At 37.9% G+C, this 18,152-nt stretch overlaps 2 protein-coding genes across 4 annotated transcripts in view; both read right to left on the reverse strand.

The window, feature by feature from the left end:
* The window catches only part of KCTD21 (potassium channel tetramerization domain containing 21), a 540,409-nt gene that overhangs the window by 315,387 nt on the left and 206,870 nt on the right, over positions 1–18,152 (reverse strand). The gene's annotated exons all lie outside the window — the stretch shown is intronic.
* NARS2 (asparaginyl-tRNA synthetase 2, mitochondrial) overlaps positions 1–18,152 on the reverse strand; it is a 137,449-nt gene that overhangs the window by 44,206 nt on the left and 75,091 nt on the right. For all 3 annotated transcript variants that reach the window (XM_050757484.1, XM_050757486.1, XM_050757485.1), the window contains exon 7: positions 4,066–4,198. In XM_050757484.1, the coding sequence (XP_050613441.1) occupies positions 4,066–4,198 (133 nt within the window). The remainder of the gene's footprint in view (positions 1–4,065; positions 4,199–18,152) is intronic.

The following is an 18,152-nucleotide window of genomic DNA, read 5'->3' on the forward strand; positions in this document are numbered from 1 at the left end:
ACTTGACACAAAAATCAAGTCTTAGCACAATCCATTAAAGAAAAAATGATAAACTAGATGTCATCAAAATTAAGAGAATGAAAAGCCAAGCTACTGACTAGGAGAACACAGTCAGATACCACACATCCAACAAGGAATAGTAGCTAGAATATATAAAGAACTCTCCAAACTCAACAGTGAAAAAAACAAGCAAGCCATATGGAAAATGGGCAATAAAAATACATTTCACAGAAGATGACACATAGATGGCCAGTAAGTACACGAAGAGATGCTCAACATCAATAAGCATTAGGGAAATGCAAATTTAAACCACAATGAGATACTAATACACAGCTCTTAGAATGGCTTAAAACCACCACACATGCCTGACAGTACTTGGTACTGATGAAGAACTAGAACAAGTAAAACTTCCATACATTGCTGTAGGAATGCAAGATGGAACAGTCACTTTGGAATACAGATTTCCTTCCTATAAAATGAAAGAACCTTTATAATTTATATAAGGAACATAAGTAATCATGGACTTTGGTATCCATAATGGCGGGGAGTGGGGAGGGTCCGGAAACCAATCCCTTCTGGATACCAAGAGATAACTCCACTTAGGAGTAAATTTAACCAAGGACATAAAAGATCTGTATAATGAAAACTATAAAACATCACATCAAACACTGACCTAGTAATCCCACTCCTAGGAATTTACCCAAGAGAAATCAGTCTGGGTGGCTGTGGCTCACACATGTAATCCCAACACTTTAGGAGGATGAGAGGCAGGAGGATCCCTTGGGCCCAGGAGTTTGAGACCAGCCTGGGCAACATAGTGAGATCCTGTCTCTACAAAAAATTTTAAAAATAGCACCTGTAGTCCTAGCTTCTTGAGAGGCTGAGGTAGGAGGATCACTTGAGCTCCAGGAGTTCATGGCTGAAGTGAGCTACGATTGCACCACTGCACTCCAGCCTAGGTGACAGAGTGAGACCCTGCCTCAAAAAACAAAAAAACAGAGAGAAATGAAATTTTACATTCATACAAAACCTGCACATAAATATTTACGGCAACTTTGTTTGTTACTTTCAAAAACAGAATAAACTAAATGTCCTTCAACTGGTGAACGGATAAATCAAAACTGCTTCAGATAGCTATTATGCAAGTCTCAGGGAGTAATGTCACTGAAGCTACAGCCTTGCCCAGGCCCACGCCATCTAAAGCCACTGAACAAGTAACTGTTTTCTCTGGGATCACTGATCTCTTTGGGGTAGTCCAACCCTTTTTAATTAGTTCCCGACTTATTTTGGAATATATCTGAGGTAACACCAGCTAAGGTAGTACAAGATAATGCTCTAAATAAAATGTGTGATCTTCTGGTTCACAGTATTCCTGGACATTAATCACCAAAGCTTAAGAAACTAGCCTAAAAATCCATCAGTCAAGACATCTACAGATAAAAACAAAGTGAAGAAATGGAAGAAAAAGAGAAAATGAGGTGGGGCATGCTGACTCATGCTTGTAATCCCAGAACTTTGGGAGACTGAGGCAGACGGATGGCCTGAGCTCAGGAGTTTAAGACCAACCTGGGCAACCTGGTGAAACCCCATTTCTACCAAAAAATTAGTTGGGCATGGTGGTGTGTGCCTATAGAACTAGTTACTCGGGAGGTTGAGGTGGGAGGATGGCTTGAGCCCAGAAGCGGAGGCTGCAGTGAGCTAAGAGTGCACCACTGCGCTCCACCCTGGGAGACAAGGGTAAGACCCTGTCTCAAAAAAAGAAAGAAGAAAGAAAGAAAAAAAAGAAAAGAAAGGAAAGAAAGAAAGGAAAAGAAAATGAAATAAAGAAATGACTAATTATAAACATTAAGTTTAGACCGAAATGCTCCATTTGAAATATTTAGAGCAGAATAAAATAATTTCATGGCATTGTTGACTGAATGCAAAGGTGAAAATCTGTAACTGAATTCTGCTCACACTTACTAAAAAGGTATGTAGCTTAACCTATTTATTCCTCAATGTTTTTACTAATATAACTGAGAAAAATAAACAATATCTTGCAACCCTGTCATATGGTAAAATATAACTGTAGAACAAAAATTAATAAAGAATTAGGAGGTGAAAGCTACTTAATGAATGCACACTGAAAGCTACTTAAGGAATGCACACTGACTCCTTCTGAAGCTCAGATCCTGAATTCCTACAGTCCAGAATATGGTTGTTCAACAACGGCACTACTGATATTTTGGGCCAGCGAATTACTGGGGAGAAGGTGGTTGTGCACTTCAGATTGCTGAATAGCACTCCTGCCTTTACCAACTACATGCTAGTAATGACCACTCTCTCCCTTCCCTGCCCATTCCCTAATAGGGATAACCAAAAATGTCTCATGGGGACTGATCCAAAATGCTCAGTGGGAAGTGTGAAGAGGGTATGGAAGTGAAATGCTACATTGTGTGGTCAGAATGCCCCTTCAGGGCCAGGTGCCCTATACAGGAATCCAGGAATATTATTAACTGCTGATGGTTTATAGTTGAGTGCTTCATCAGGAACTGTCAAGACCCAAAGGTGCTGCCTTACTCAAGGTTATGCCCCTTCCAGTGGCTAATCACGTCCAATGACTGGTTGATATGGGAAGGCAAAAAGTGCTACCCCCTTGCCTTCCGATGGGACAACTGGAAAGGACCATTCCAGTTCCAAGAAGAGGCTAAGGCCTCTGTTTGTAAGTGCATCACAGTTCACTCTTCCTACTGTTCAATGTGACTTTTTTCCTTTCCTTACGAATGCTGTTCTCAAGAGCACTCCCCAATAACGCCCCTGCCCACACATCTCTGCCCTAGAGTTTTGTTTACTAGGAAATCCAACTCAAGACAGGGTAATAAAATAATTAGTCTGTTCTATTTGTGATATATATGGTATTTATGTTTTAAGTGGAAATAGGTCATTTACTGGGTAAGAGTAGAAAGACATATAAATGAATAGAAACGAGAGCTGATGAAAATCACTAAAATAAACATCCCATAATTACAAATCCAAACAAGATAGTAACCACAATGCTTCTGAATAGACAATTCATAATTTAACAGTTAACAATTCCTGGGTATTTATTAAGTGCCATAAATTATGCTAAGTACTTCATATATATGTATATAATAGATATATACTATATATATAATCTGTCCAATCTTCTCAAGTAGCCTATAAAGTAGGAATTTTTATTCCTATGTATTGGAATTTTGATGAGGACACTGAGGCCTAGAGAGATTAAGTCCTTTGTCTAAGTTGGACATAGCACGTGAGTGGTTAAGCATTAAATCTTGGCCCATCCAATTCCACTGGTGTACAGTGTCTGGATTATGTCTACAGCCTCCTAACAAGGCCCCTCTACTCTCATCTACCTCTAAATCATTGTTCATATTGCTGCTAAAAAGATGTGTCTAAAATACAGCTCTGACCTTCATTTTCCAACTTAGAACTCTTGCTCCTTAAATTTTGGGTAAAGTTCAAACTCCTTACCATGGCGTTGAAACACGAGGTCTTTCATGATCTGCTGCCTGACCATGACCTTCTCTCCAGCCTTATCCCCTGCTTAACTGAGCTGACAGCTCCTGTGGATGCTTTCTAATATAGCTACATAGGGGTTTACGTAAGTATTACAGACATTTATATAATTATAAAGATGTTTGGTTTATTTTCCTAGCAAATCAGAGCTACTATTTAGTGAACCTGCTTGTGTTCCACACCTCGTGCTATGTGCTTTATATTATATACACAATTCCATTTACCCTCACATAACCTTAGGAGTAAGTATAATATTTCTCATTTTAGAGTTGAGGAACCTAAAGATCATGAAAGTCAGGGAACTTCACAGCAAAGCTAATGGCAGAGCTGGGATATAAACTTAAATCTGTCTGACTCTTATATTTTACACTATTACAGTAAAGGCATTTAGTAAGTGTTTATTCAGTAGTTCTCCCTTCTTTTCACTTTATGAATACGTGTAACACATAAATGTCTGAGGTAAAAATATATACAGAAACATTTTAATGTCACAGATACCTGCTATTTTAAAACTTGTGTACCTACCTGCATGAGATCTTGAAGGCTGTTAACAAAAGAAATCTCTGCTTCTACCATATAAAACTCTGCCAGGTGCCTCCGGCTCTGAGAATTTTCAGCTCGGAAGGTCGGACCAAAGGTAAACACTTGAGTAAAAGCTCTGCAATTCAAGATTAAGAGAATAAAAATAGAATTCACATGATTAATTTTAAGGATTTAAAATATTCACTGAGCTCTTAAGGAAATAAAAACAAGCTTCGTGTGCCTCTGTCTTGTCCACAGACTCACACATATTTGCTGCTATATATTTCTCTAATGGGTGATAATAATAGTTTCATTAAAAATGTTACATTGAGGCTGGGCACAGTGGCTCAGGTCTGTAATCCTAGCACTTCCTGGGAAGACTGCTTAAACTTACGAGTTCAAGACCAGCCTGGGAAACATGGTGAAAATTTACGTCTACAAAAAATCTTTTAAAATAGCTGGGTATGATGGCCTGTGCCTATAGTTCCAGCTACTTGGGAGGCTGAGGCAGGAGGATCGTTTGAGCCCAGGAGGTTGAGGCCACAGCGAGCCATGTTCATGCCACTGCATTCTGGCCTGGGCGAGAGTGAGATCCTGTCTAAATAAAAAAATAAAAAAGAAAAAAAAAAGAAAAAAAAAAAGAAAAGAAAAAAGAAAAAAAAAGTTACATTTATAGAAACCATTTTATCCTGAAGGAATCTGCAACTGCTTCACAAATCCTATGGTTTTACTAAATATAGAAACATAACCACTTCTGGGTACACTCTACTGCAGCTGCCTTAAACAGCAGGCAACTACATTTCACAGCAATAAAGAACAAAGTAAAGAAAAAAACACCACAGCCCAAGAAACCACACAGAAAACCTAGATAATAACAGCGAAAACTAGAATTTCATGTAGATAAGGTGTGTTCATTTATTTTTTAAACACATGAAAAAAGAACATCAGATACATATAGCAGTTCACCTTGTTCAAGGGCCACTCAAGTCCTTCGCGACCACCCAAGTCTTTCAATCAATGGCGAATGACCCCTTACATTTGGAGGTGAGAGATTTTGAGGAACTACTTTATTCCCTTGATTCCAGGGGACTATAGCTCAACCATCCAAATGGGGAGAAAAATCCCTTATTCTTAAATTCCTATAGTGAAGTAGACACTACATCTGTCATTCTTTAATACTTATTGTTTCCCTCACATTCAAACCAAGTAACAGCTGAGATTAGATCAAGCATGTATGAAGTAATAAATATTTCTTGAGGACTTAATCTTTAAATGTTAAGGTTTTGTTAGAACAAAACAAGCTGTTTGAGGTTCCTTAGCTATGATCCTGAGCACACCTAATCTGTCATTTAGCCAAATAATATTAAGATCAGAAAACTTAGTGTAGAAAATAGATGGATTATGTATCTATATATTAGTTTTGTTTGTTTGTTTGTTTTTTTAGTAAAGATACTCTGGGAAAGGAAACAAAGTAACTATGGTAAAAACCAAGGGATTTATTTTTCTCTCAATTGCCATTTCAGTAAGACCCAATTGGTAGAAGCTTAGGAATTTATATTTTGGCTCTACAGCTACCTTCCTAAGACCATGATCTGCTAACCTCTGAGAACCTTAGTTTTTATTGAAAAAATAAACACTAGGAGCTCAAAAATATTACTAAGGTTGCCTTTCTTCCAAGATTCAGCTACAGACTTGCCTACTAGAATGTTTCTGAAAAGACTAAACCTACCTTGTGCAAAATGAAAATTTTGACCCTGTTCCCCAAAACAAAAGACAAAATGAACAGTCCTGACTTTATTTTTATATTTCCTCCAGCTCTGTTAATCTCAGTTAATCCACCTACTCAACCAAGACAGATCCCACATTCCCCAACTTATCACATGGCCCTTATCATTTTGATCACAAAATTTAGTTGTTTACATCTCGGAAAACTCTGAAATCTCGCAGCTCTTCTCTATCTCCACAGCTACTGTTAGTGTAAACCTTTGTCTCCTGCTTAGAAAACAACAGCTTTTAAACTGGTGTCTGGCACCTGTCTTCCTCCAGTCCCAAACTACAGGTTTCCAAACTCAAATCTGATTATGTCAGCCCTAATTTTGAAATCTTCAATGATTCCTTAGTACCAAAGAATAAAATTCCAACTCCTAATTTCAACTCAGTTCTTTCCCACACACCCTTTCCTCCAGCCACTCTGAAGACCTTCTCCTTTCCTAGCGTGCCCCACGCATGCCCTTAGGTTTTTGCATAGGCTGTTCCCTACCCTGTATTGCCTCCTCCACTGCTCCTCTACCCTCCAAATGGAAAATTCCCATTCATCTTTTAAGACTTGGCTCAACTGTCACTTCCTCTCTGAATCCTTACCACTGCCCCAAATTTATTGCTCCTTCTTGTATATTATGATAACACTTTTTCATGTTTATTATATAGAACATATCACTTTGAAATGTAACTATTTATCTTTCTCCCCCAAAAAACTATAACATTTTCCAGAACAGGAACCATGTTTTATTCATATTCGCATCTCTAGTGCCTAAGATAAAACAGGTGCTCATGCTGAATGAATGAGTACTAATGATGATGATAGGCTTCCTCAGTTGTAAACTAAAAAGCACATCCTCACAAACAGTAACATTACAAACACAGAAAAATACTCAGATATATGTCACCGAGGCTTTCTCAGTACCTAAAAGGGGTCAAACAATCCAGGTCTGGTCCAAACAATAAATTCAATAATTAGAAGGCTCTAAGTTTCCAATCTCTGACTGTGCCATCTCTAGGTAGGTTGGCAATAGTATAGTACATCTAAATAAGTAAAATGACATTTCTGGTACTTTATCACAAGAAATTGTGTGTATACTTATGGAGCATAGGATGCTCAAAGATGAGCAGCAATAGGAATTTTTAAATTTTACAATGGTTAATGATTTTCCCTGGCAACACAGGGCAAGGTCTCTAGTGTAAAATGCAGAAAAGGCTCAATAACTTTTATTTCAATTATAGTAAGGATCAGGCTCTGATTGAGGTATCCAAGAGTTAAATATCATTTTGATAGAGCAAGAACTAATGACCACAGTGCTTCCTCTGAAGTTACAGAGTGATAAAATGAACTGGAAGGTATGTTGAAAAATTGCATAAGAAAGCATCTAATCTTTAAGCAGATACATGTTTAAATAATTCAATAATGATCACACTATGTCAGTATCCAAAGACACTGTTTAGTATCAAGTGTTCTATTATACGTAATAGTAGCAGTAGCAGTAGCAGTACTAGTGGCCACCATTATGGAGTGATCACCATGGGCCAAGCACTAAATGGCCAAGAACCTTAGAGTTAATCCCTTCATAGTTAACTCAATCTAAGTATGTATTCATACATTTATCTTCCAGAATAAGAAACTGCAGTTCAGAGAGGTTAAGCAGCTTTCCCAAAAGTCAGTCATAGCTTAGTAAATGGAAGCCAGACTCAAATCCACATTTCTGACTCTAATGCTCATAGCCTTAACCATGATATTAACAATAATGATGCTCAAAACAACATTGCAAACTCAGAAAATTAGAAAGAAAAATTTTTAGTATATTCCCCCTTCTCAAAGATAACTAGGGTAAGCAGTTTGGCATATTATGAATAGCTTGTTTTATGTGTTAAAATACAGCTCTCTAGAACGTTATCTTCATGAAAATAATGAGAATGACATATTCTCATCAATACTTTGTAATCTTTAGCAAGTCACCTAGCTTTTCTGGTCTTCAAATTCTTATAGGAATTGGGGTTGGGGGCAGCTTGGCATTGATCTCTATTATCTTTTGCAATAATTTTGTCTCTAGGTGCCTGTGGAATCACTTCTAGTTTAATTTGTTGATTTCTTTCTTTTTTCCTATCTTCCACAGACATGGAAGCCATTTGCAGCAAAGATTGAACCAACCAACATTTAAAATAAAATCTGAGAACAAGGCCATTTCAAAAATAAGATACAAAACCAGGTGAAAGGCCAGTATGGCTCTGAGAAGACACCAAGAGAAAAAGAAAACACTCGGCACTAAGAATCATTCTTGTGCCAAATTATGAAGAGAGGAAAGCTATGTAAGGAAAATCCATGAGCTTGGAGTTAATGTTTAGTATAACAAAAGTACATTCAATACACATCAACCAAGATAGCTACAAAAATGGCTCTTTGGAAAATAAAAAGCAAAATTGCAAAAAAAAAGTTCTACAAAGTTCACTTTTTCCAGTGTGTAGAGTCTTATGAAGCCCTCAAGATGGCAAATAGATTAATATAAAGTGGTCACTGATTGCCTGGCCATTTATTCTTTCTGACCCTGAAATTTCACAGCAAATCTTAACATTCTGAAAGAACAGAGGAACTGCTGTTCTTTAGTTTGGGAAGAACTTATTCAGCTTAAGATTGATCAGCAACTTTCACTACACCCTTCCTAAACCACCCCCAACCTCCGTATCACTTTTCTACTGTTAGTTTAGTAAAAGTTCATTGACCTTAAATGAACTCCCAGAAAACTTTTAAACTGGATTTTAAAAGTTTTTGCCAAGTGCTTTTCTCATCATTCAGAAAATGATCGTCTATTTTACTACTGTTTTGCGTTCACTGGATTGTCAATATTGTGACATATTTTGCATTCATTATTTCTACCTGCCTAACAGAGTAGATTCCAGATACCTCCTTTTCAGCTTTCCCTTATCCCTCTATCATGCAATACACTTGGTGGAAAGGGATTATAAAAGAGATGCAGCCTTCACCATTTCAATAATCAAGTCATGTCAAGATGCCTTAGGGAGGGTGCATTCTAAATTCTAAAAATTCTTACCTTTATTGCCAAAAACTTGTGCCAAATAATTTCCTTTAACATGTTCTTAATACTTTATCTGGAACTGAACTTGAGACCCAAGCAAAATTTAATCTAAATTGTATGATGAAACACCAAGTTTGACAGAGTCTGACAACAATCCTGCTAAAGGGGGTAGAACATTAGCTAACCATCTGAGGAGATGACATGTGAAAAGAACATTCTAGCAAAGCAGACACCAACACATAGGTCCTAAGGTAGGAAGGAGCCTGACATGTTTAAAGAATTTAAAGAACAGGTATAGGCCAGTAGCAGGATCAATGGTAAGAGATGGTGGAAAGGACCAGAACATGTAGGGCCTTCCTTGTAACCACAGTAAGCAGTGACCAGATTTTATCTGATACACATGGAAATACCCTCACCTCTTGAAACATTTAACACTATTTTCCTAGTATTCTCCTAGTTTTCCTTCTAAATACTGCTCTGACCTCTATTTCTGCCTCCTTTTGCATGCCACTTTAGCTGTTCATTAAGCAGTAGCATTCCTCCAAAGTTACTCCTAGAACCTCTAACTTTTCTCATGATACTTTTTCCTTATATGATCTCTCTTGGCCAATGATTTCAGTTAACCACTTACTTGCACACACATATTTATACCTTCTAACCAGCCCTCCTCTCTAAGTTCCAAAAGTATATATCCATCTGCTTATTTGGTCCTTTCACTTGTCACAAACTGATCTCATGCCTCTCCCCAGCTTCCACTTTGATTTCAGTCACCTTCCAACCTTCCTAGGCCAATCTTCTCAATATGCTCTTTTTTTTTCCTGTTGGTTTGGTGAAAAAACCAATATGCTCTTTAATAACACCATGTACTACTTACTGTTCACAGCACCTTTCAAAATAAAACATTTACATCAATTGATGTGATTATTTAACATCCATCTCCATTAGACTGGAAATTTCATGAGTGACTCTCTCTCTCTCTCTCTCTCTCTCTATATATATATATATTTTGGTTCATTATGGCATCCTCATCCTCAGTCTTAATCCAATGCCCAACACGTACTAGTCAATATTTGTCAAATAAGTAATTCATTTTCTATAAAATATGCTGATCCCCAAATTGCATTTTTTAAGAGATGGGGTCTCCTATGTTGCCCAGACTGGACTCCTGGGATCAAGTGACCCTCCTGCCTCAGGCTCCCAAGAAAGTGGAACTACACATGCACACTATGGCACCCAGCTTCCCAAATGAATATTTGCAACAGCACTGGGATGGGATTAAGGGTAGAAGAGGAAGGTAAATAGAATATCAATTACTAAACAGAAAATACTGCTGTTCTGTGAAATTATTGTTCACAGAAGGCACTAGACAATAACAGCATCAGTTTTTTAAAACTGTCACATATTTTTGCTCTGTCAACAAGAAAATCCTTGAAAAGGACTACAGAGGGTAAGCTGCTCTAATTAGAAAAATTTTTAAATTAACTGTAATATTACTACAAGAAAATAATTATCCTCGTCTATTCTATGTAAACACAGCAGTACATGATTCTTTGGCTCCTGTCTGAGTGAAATGCCACTTCATTCCTGCCACAGTGGACTCTTCAGGACTGACTGACTGGATATGGGGTCTTAGAAAATAACATTATTCTAAAAGGTCAAATATCCGTTCTTTCTAATTGAGTATTTATCCTTATGTCTCAATAAGACACCTTTCAAAAACAGGTATATAATTATACAAAAAACTACCTTTCAAAAACAGGTATATAATTCTATCAACTGCACTTACTCGTGTTGAGATTACCCCTCTTACATTTCTCATATTTAGAGGTCCTTGCTCTGAGGACCACTAAAGAAAACAACATGTCAGTACTTTACTTCAGTCACATGTACTACATAGCATTTAAGTGTCATTCAAGTCTACAAATATTTCAAAGGTTCTCTTTTCTTAGGGCTGATACTACAGAGGTAGAGAAGTCATTATGGCATTGAATTATCAACAATTTCCTGGACTCCAGTCCTGTCCAGATGACTCATTTTTTTAAGGTTACAGTACTGATTAAGAACATGTAGTCTAAAGACCTCAGTTGAAATCATGGCTCCTCCACTTACGAACAAACTAAGTTCTTAATTTCTGTAAGACTCAATTTCCCCATGCAAAAATGAGGGTGAGTATATAAATGTCATGGAGGTTATTATAAAGATGAAATGAAATAAAATACATCAAAAGGTTAATCTAATACCAACTATATGGTAAGAGAACAAATGGATCAAAGTTACTTTTTGTCTCCTTCCTTTCCATTGGGATACAGTTGGCATTTGCTTAATTTTTTTTTTTTTTTTTTTTTTTTTGAGACAGGGTCTTGCTGTATCACCCAGGCTGGAGTGCAGGGGCACAAACACAGTTCACTGCAGCCTCAACCTCCTGGGCTCAAGTAATCCTCCTGCCCCAGCCTCTTGAGCAGCGAAGACCACAACTATGTGCCACCCAGCCCAGCTAATTAAAAATCTTTTTATAGATGGGGGTCTCACCATGTTGTAAAGATCCCTTTACACTTCAAATTATTGTAGACCTCAAAGAAATTTGGTTTATCTAGGTTGTATCTACCAATGTTTACTATAAAAACTATGTTTGTCTTACTTAAAAATAATGACAAGGCCGCACATGGTGGCTCATGCCTGTAATCCAAACACTTTGGAAGGCTGACGCAGGTGGATCGTTTGAGGCCAGGATTTGAGACCAGACTGGGCAACATGGTGAAACCCCATCCCTACAAAAAATACAAAAATTAGCCAAGCAAGGCGGCATGCACCTTTAGTCCCAGCTAGTTGGGAGGCTGAGGCAGGAGAACTGATTGAGTCTGGGAGGTTGAGGCTGCAGTGAGCTATGATAATGCGACTGTGCTCCAGCCCAGGTGACAGAGCGAGACCCTGTCTCAAAAAAAAAAAAACAAAACACACAAAACAAAAACAATGACACGTCCATTATGTGTTACAAATAACATACTTTTTATGAAACATAATTTTTTCCCAAAACAAAAAAATTAGTAAGTGGAGTGACACTGCTTTATACTTTTATAAGTTTCTTTAATGTCTGGCTTAACAAAAGGTGGCTAGATTCTCATATCTACTTTTGCATTCAATCTGATGCACTATCACATGCCACAAAGACTGGAAAACACTGTATATATACTCTTGAGACAATGAGAATGAAAAAGGCAATTACTGTCTTAGTATTATGAAAATTGTTTCAACTTCAAGGATTCCCCTGAGAGGATGTGAAGCCCCAGAGATATCCAGACCATATGCTGAGAACCACTACCTTTGGCAATGGTTCTTAACGAGGAGTATTAGTTCAGGGCTCTACCTCTGAAGACCTCTATTCAAAAAGTCTAAGAAGGATCCTGGTCATGGATATATTTAAAAGCTCCACTAGTAATTATGATGTGAATCCCTAATAAAGAACTACTGCCCTAAAGAAAGTTTAGACCTCTAATTAATATGCTTTTTAAAAAGATTTTTGATGGCTAAATTTTGAAAATAAAAAATAACAATGTTGGCAAGGATATAGAGAAACTCCTTGTATACTGTTGGTGGGAATGTGAAATTGTATAACTGTTATGGAAAACAATTTGGTGGTTCCTCAATAAATTAAACATAAAATGACCCAACAATTTCCTCCTGAATATACACCTCAAAGAAATAATAAAGACAAGTATTCAAACAAAACTTTGTACACAAATGTTCATAGTGGCATTATATAGATAGCCAAAAAGTAGAAATAACCCCAATATTCATCAATGAATGAATGAATAAATAACCTAAATGTGGTGTATTCATACAATGGAATAATTTTCAGCCATAAAAAAGAAATACTGATACACGCTATAACATGGATGGAAACACTAGGCTAAGTGAAAGAAGCTACACACCAAAGGCCACATACTATATGATTTCCTGTATATGAAATATCCAGAATAGGCAAATCTATAAAAACAGAAAGCAGAAAGTGGTTGCCAGGATTGGGTGGGGAGGAAATGGACAGTACATTATTTTACATGAGTTGCTATAACAAAATATCACAGACTGGGTGACTTAAACAACAGAAATTAATTTTTCTGCAGTTCTAGAGGCCAGAAATTCAAGACCAAAGTGACGGCAGGATTGGTTTCTGGTGAAGCCTCTCTTTCAGGTTTGCCGAAGGCTGCCTTCTTGACATGTCTTCATGTGGATTTTCCTCTGTGCACAAGCACTCCTGGTGTCTCTTCCTATATGGACACCAGTCATACTGGATTAGGGTTGCACCCTTATGTCCTCAAACAACATTACTTTTTAATGGTACTATCTTCAAATACAATCACATAGGAGTTAGGACAACATAATATATGAATCCTGGGGGAGAGGCAATTCAGTACATAACAGAGATTAACTGTTTTATGGGTATGGGACTTCCTTTTGGGGTGATGGAAATGTTCTGGAACTAGACAGTGATGTTGGTTGTATAATGTCACTATTGGTAAATTTTATCTTATGTATATTTTGCCACAATACATTTTTTAAAAGTTGACTGAGGCCAGGCGTGGCGGCTCACGCCTGTAATCCCAGCACTTTGGGAGGCTGAGGCAGGTGGATCAGCTGAGGCTGTGAGGAGTTCGACATCAGCCTGGCCAACATGGTGAAATCCTGCCTCTACTAAAAATACAAAAATTAGCCAGGTGTTGCTATAACAAAATATCACAGACTGGGTGGCTTAAACAACAGAAATTAATTTTCCTGCAGTTCTAGAGGCTGGAAATCCAAGACCAAAGTGACAAGTGGCATACCCCTGTAATTCCAACTACTTGGGAGGCTGAGGCACAAGAAGTGCTTGAACCCAGGAGGCTCAGGTTGCAGTGAGCCGAGACCACACCACTGCACTCCAGCCTGGACGACAGAGCGAGACTCCATCTCAAAAAAAAAAAAAAAGTTGAATGATGAGACTGTCTATCAAGCACTTTACACACGTTCATTTCATCCTTGCTACCGTATAAGAGAGGTGATTTCATTCCATTTTATAACTTCAGAAACTGAGGCTTACATAAGTTAGTAAATAGTCCAGAGCATCAAGCCAAAGCTGCTTTAACATAAGCAGTCCAAATCCATGGCCCACTTACTGTACTGCTGCAAGGGTGCAGTCTTAAAAAGTAAAAAGTTCAGCACAGATGCTGAATGGTACCACTGAGCATCTGTGCTCTACTTTTTAAAGTACAAAACATGTGCAAAGAGAAGTTCTGTATCTTAAATGTCACTGTCCTCTGGGTGGTTTCTGCCTCTCTGGACAACTTGGTTATTCCATTCTTGGTGGCCGTTCTTTGTTCACCTTTCTTCCACCATCCCTTACTTGCTTCTTTCCTGTCTTATTCTTTCTCCTATATATAGTTATTTAGTAGTAGAAAGGAACAGTCATTAATAAGCACTGATGGTCAATCAGGTACATTTTCATTCTCTTTCTTTTTTTCTGAGACTGAGTCTTGCTCTATGGCTAGGTTGGAGTACAGTGGCACAATCTTAGCTCACTGCAACCTCCCGCTCCTGCGTTCAAGTGATTTTCATACCTCAGCCTCTGAGCAGCTAGGATTACAGGCACGTGCCACCACACCTGGCTAATTTTTATATTTTTAGTAGAGATGGGGTTTTGTCACATTGGCCAGGCTGGTCTCAAACTCCTGGCCTTAAGTGATCTGCCTACCTCGGCCTCCCAAAGTGTTGGGATTACAGGAATTAGCCACCATACCCAGTCAGGATACATTTTCATTCTATTTTATGATTTACAAAATGGTAACATATCCAATATACTTTATAGCACTTCTCGACTATGGGCAGCTTCTTCCCTTCCCCCGCCTACCTTCTTTAGCTACTTTCAAGTCTAGAGCCATTCTGGAGCATTGTGGAGCCCACAAGGTTGGACTTATGCAAAAGGAGGCTTTGTTATAAATGCTTAGATGACCTAGAGCAGTGATTCTCAAGTTTTAACATGCATTAGATTGACCAGAGGCTTGTGGAAACACAGTTTACTTGGCCCCACCCCACTTGGCCCCACCCCTAAACTGGTCAGCTTTAGTAGGTCCAGGGTAGGCCTGAGAGTCTCCATTTCTACACATTCCAGGTGATAGTGATGCTGCTGGTCCAAGGACTACATGTTAAAAACCACTGATCCAGAGTGGTTTTCAGCCCTGGCTGCATAGTAGAATAACATATGGCACTACAGAAAACAATCCTGATGCCCAGTCCCACACCCAGATCAATTAAATCTGATTTTTCCTAAGGGGGCTAGGGGAGTCAAGCTAATATATCTATATATTTTTTTAAAGATCCTGAAACATTCTAACATATAACCAGAGTTGAGAACCACTGATCAAATTTTTTTTTTTTTTTTTTTGAGACTGAGTCTTGCTCTGTCACCCAGACTGGAGTACAGTGATGCAATCTTGGCTCACTGCAACCCCCGCCTCCCAGGTTCAAGCCATTCTCCTGTCTCAGCCTCCCAAATAGCTGGAACTACAGGTGCGTGCCACCACGCCCAGCTAATTTTTGTATTTTTAGTAGAGGCGGGGTTTCTCCATGTTGGCCAGGCTGGTCTTGAACTCCTGACCTCAGGTGATCCGCCCACGTCGGCGTCCCAAAGGGCTGGGATTACAGGCATGAGCCACTGTGCCCAACCTGATCTAGCTCTTTTAATTACCACTTATGATTGAAAGTAAAAGGCACAGATCATTGACATGAAAGGTATTATTTCATAAAAAGGGTACATTTGCATAGACCTATATACTATGAATAAAATAAACATTTTCTAATACTCTTGACAGATTCTAAATCAAACAGAGCTTGGTTTATGAACATAAAAGCACAAAGGAAGAACCATCAAAAACTAGAAATAGGCAAACTGCTTTTACAGGAGGAGTTAGCCTATAGAAATAATATATGAAAAAACCCTATTCATTTTCCCTGAATAGGAAGAGTAAGGGCGAGGAGGAGGAGGAAAAAGAGGAAAAATGGCATGCTCTGCCACGCCAGGCCTCGTAGTCTGCATGAATACTAAAAATGAACACTCTCAATGATATGGATCATGGGATGACCCATACAAAAGGCAGAGAAACTCTGGGTTGAACTATTCAAACTGTTACCTCCAAATTCCCAAGTTATATCCAACCCTCCACAGCTATACAGGAAATACCAGTGTTATCAAATCACACATATATTTTGGCTAAGAAAGGCATGTAAGAAAATTTTTGAGATAACTCTTTCTACAGTAGTACCTAAAATACTGTCTGCCTAAAATTCAAATTTTTCCATTGAACTTCACACCACACTGTCATAAAGGAGAATCAGGCAGAAAGCCCAGAATAATTACCCAGTTGAAGAAACTAAATGAAAGTCCCTAAAGAATGTTCCAGAAACAAAAAACAAGTGTCTATCTCCTGATCTTTATCCTAATTCACATGCTAAAGCTACCTCTTAAATGTGAAATAAGGCTGGCTTGGGTTTTGCATATTCTCCAACTGTAAAGATTTATGTGACACATGTCTGTTTATTCATCCCCTACACCTGTTTCATGTGGCAAAACACCAGTTTTTTTTTTTTTTTTCCGTGTAGGGTATATGAGGGAAATAAAATAGGAGTTGACATCAAAATAAATAAAATTAATGTGGCTAGCAACTAATACATGTGACTAAGCTTATGTGTTACCACCTTTTACTGGTGAGAGGGAAGGAAAACCATAACTGAATTTATTGGCAATTTTTTCTAAAGGAGCAAAGATAAAATTTCCTTTTATTTTCTGTAAAACACATACAAACATACACACAAACACACATACACGTTTTTTTTTTTTTTCCTACAGCACATCTTCTACAGACTATGAGGCATTTCTATTACGTGGTTCCCTAAAAACAAGCAAATATAACACCAATGAAGAGAGAAATTTAATTCTCCTATTCATCAACTTTAGGGTGATCACAGGTCTTGGTTTGCCCAGGAAAAATCCATTTTATGCTGACTGCTCCAGCATAACTGTTACCAGCCCTCCCTTTCGCTCTTTAAAGTGTCCTTGTTTAGATGCCCTAGCTCTGCCCCAAAACGGCACTTAAGGTTGTTAGTGGGTTTCAGTGAAGTAAAATGCACAGAAATGTTTCTGTGGTTTCTATAATTCATGTACATAGATCACAGGCAAACTTTTACAATTTCGACTAAAAAAAAAAAAAAACAAAATCACGGAATTTTCTGAATTCATACCAAGAGAAATTCACACCCACTGCATGAAAATGTAAAATGAAGCCAGGAGCGGTGGCTCATGTCTGTAGTTTCAGCAGTTTGGGAGACCAAGGAGGGAGGACCACTTCACCCTAGGAGTTTGAGACCAGCCTGGGCAACACAATGAAACCTTGTCTCTTAAAGAAAATAAAACACACACACACACACACACACACACGTGTACGTATATATACATATTTTATGTTAAAAGAGAAAAAGAAATTTCAGTTTCACATAATAAGGGTACTTTAAGATATCCTAACAGATCCAATAGCATAGTATTTCAAGTTTTTAAATGCATTTTCTGATGGAGTTTTTTTTTTTTTAACTAATTTTTTTCCCCCAACTAGAATAGATTGATAAATTAAATCAAAAGCATGGAAGTAATTCAAGCCCACAGGTCACAACAGCTAAGACGGAATGGATACAGAAGCTTAGGGCCTAGTTATCTGTCTGTATCTTACCATCATTATCTACCTGAAGTCATATTGACTTAGTCATTCAACAAATATTTATTAGACTACTAATCACTGTGGAAAATACAGAGGTAAACCAGGTATGGCCTGTACCTTCAAAAAGTTTATAGACTAACAGGGTCTTCATTGACCTAAAAATACAAGCTAAGATATAAAATCCCTAGGAAAAATGTCGGTAATCTTTTGGACAGGATAAAAAAACTCATGAACCACATAAGAAAAAGACTATAATACACCAACAGAATAAGCAGCTTCTGGTCTTCAAAAAAAAACTATTTTAAAATGGAAAGAAAAGGCAGACTGGGGAAAGAAAATTTACAACACCTATATCTGATAAAGGGCTTGTAACCAGAATATATAAAGAACTGTTACAATCCAATAATAATAAAACAAACAACCTGGTAGAACTAGGGTGAAAAAAATTGAAAACACAGTTCAAAAACAAGATATATGAACAGCCAGTAAGTACATGAAAAAAATGTTCAACAGTACTGGTCACCACAGAAATACAACTTAAAACCAC

The sequence above is a fragment of the Macaca thibetana genome, chromosome 14, assembly GCF_024542745.1.
Source record: "Macaca thibetana thibetana isolate TM-01 chromosome 14, ASM2454274v1, whole genome shotgun sequence".
In the NCBI taxonomy this organism is placed as follows: Eukaryota; Metazoa; Chordata; class Mammalia; order Primates; family Cercopithecidae; genus Macaca; species Macaca thibetana.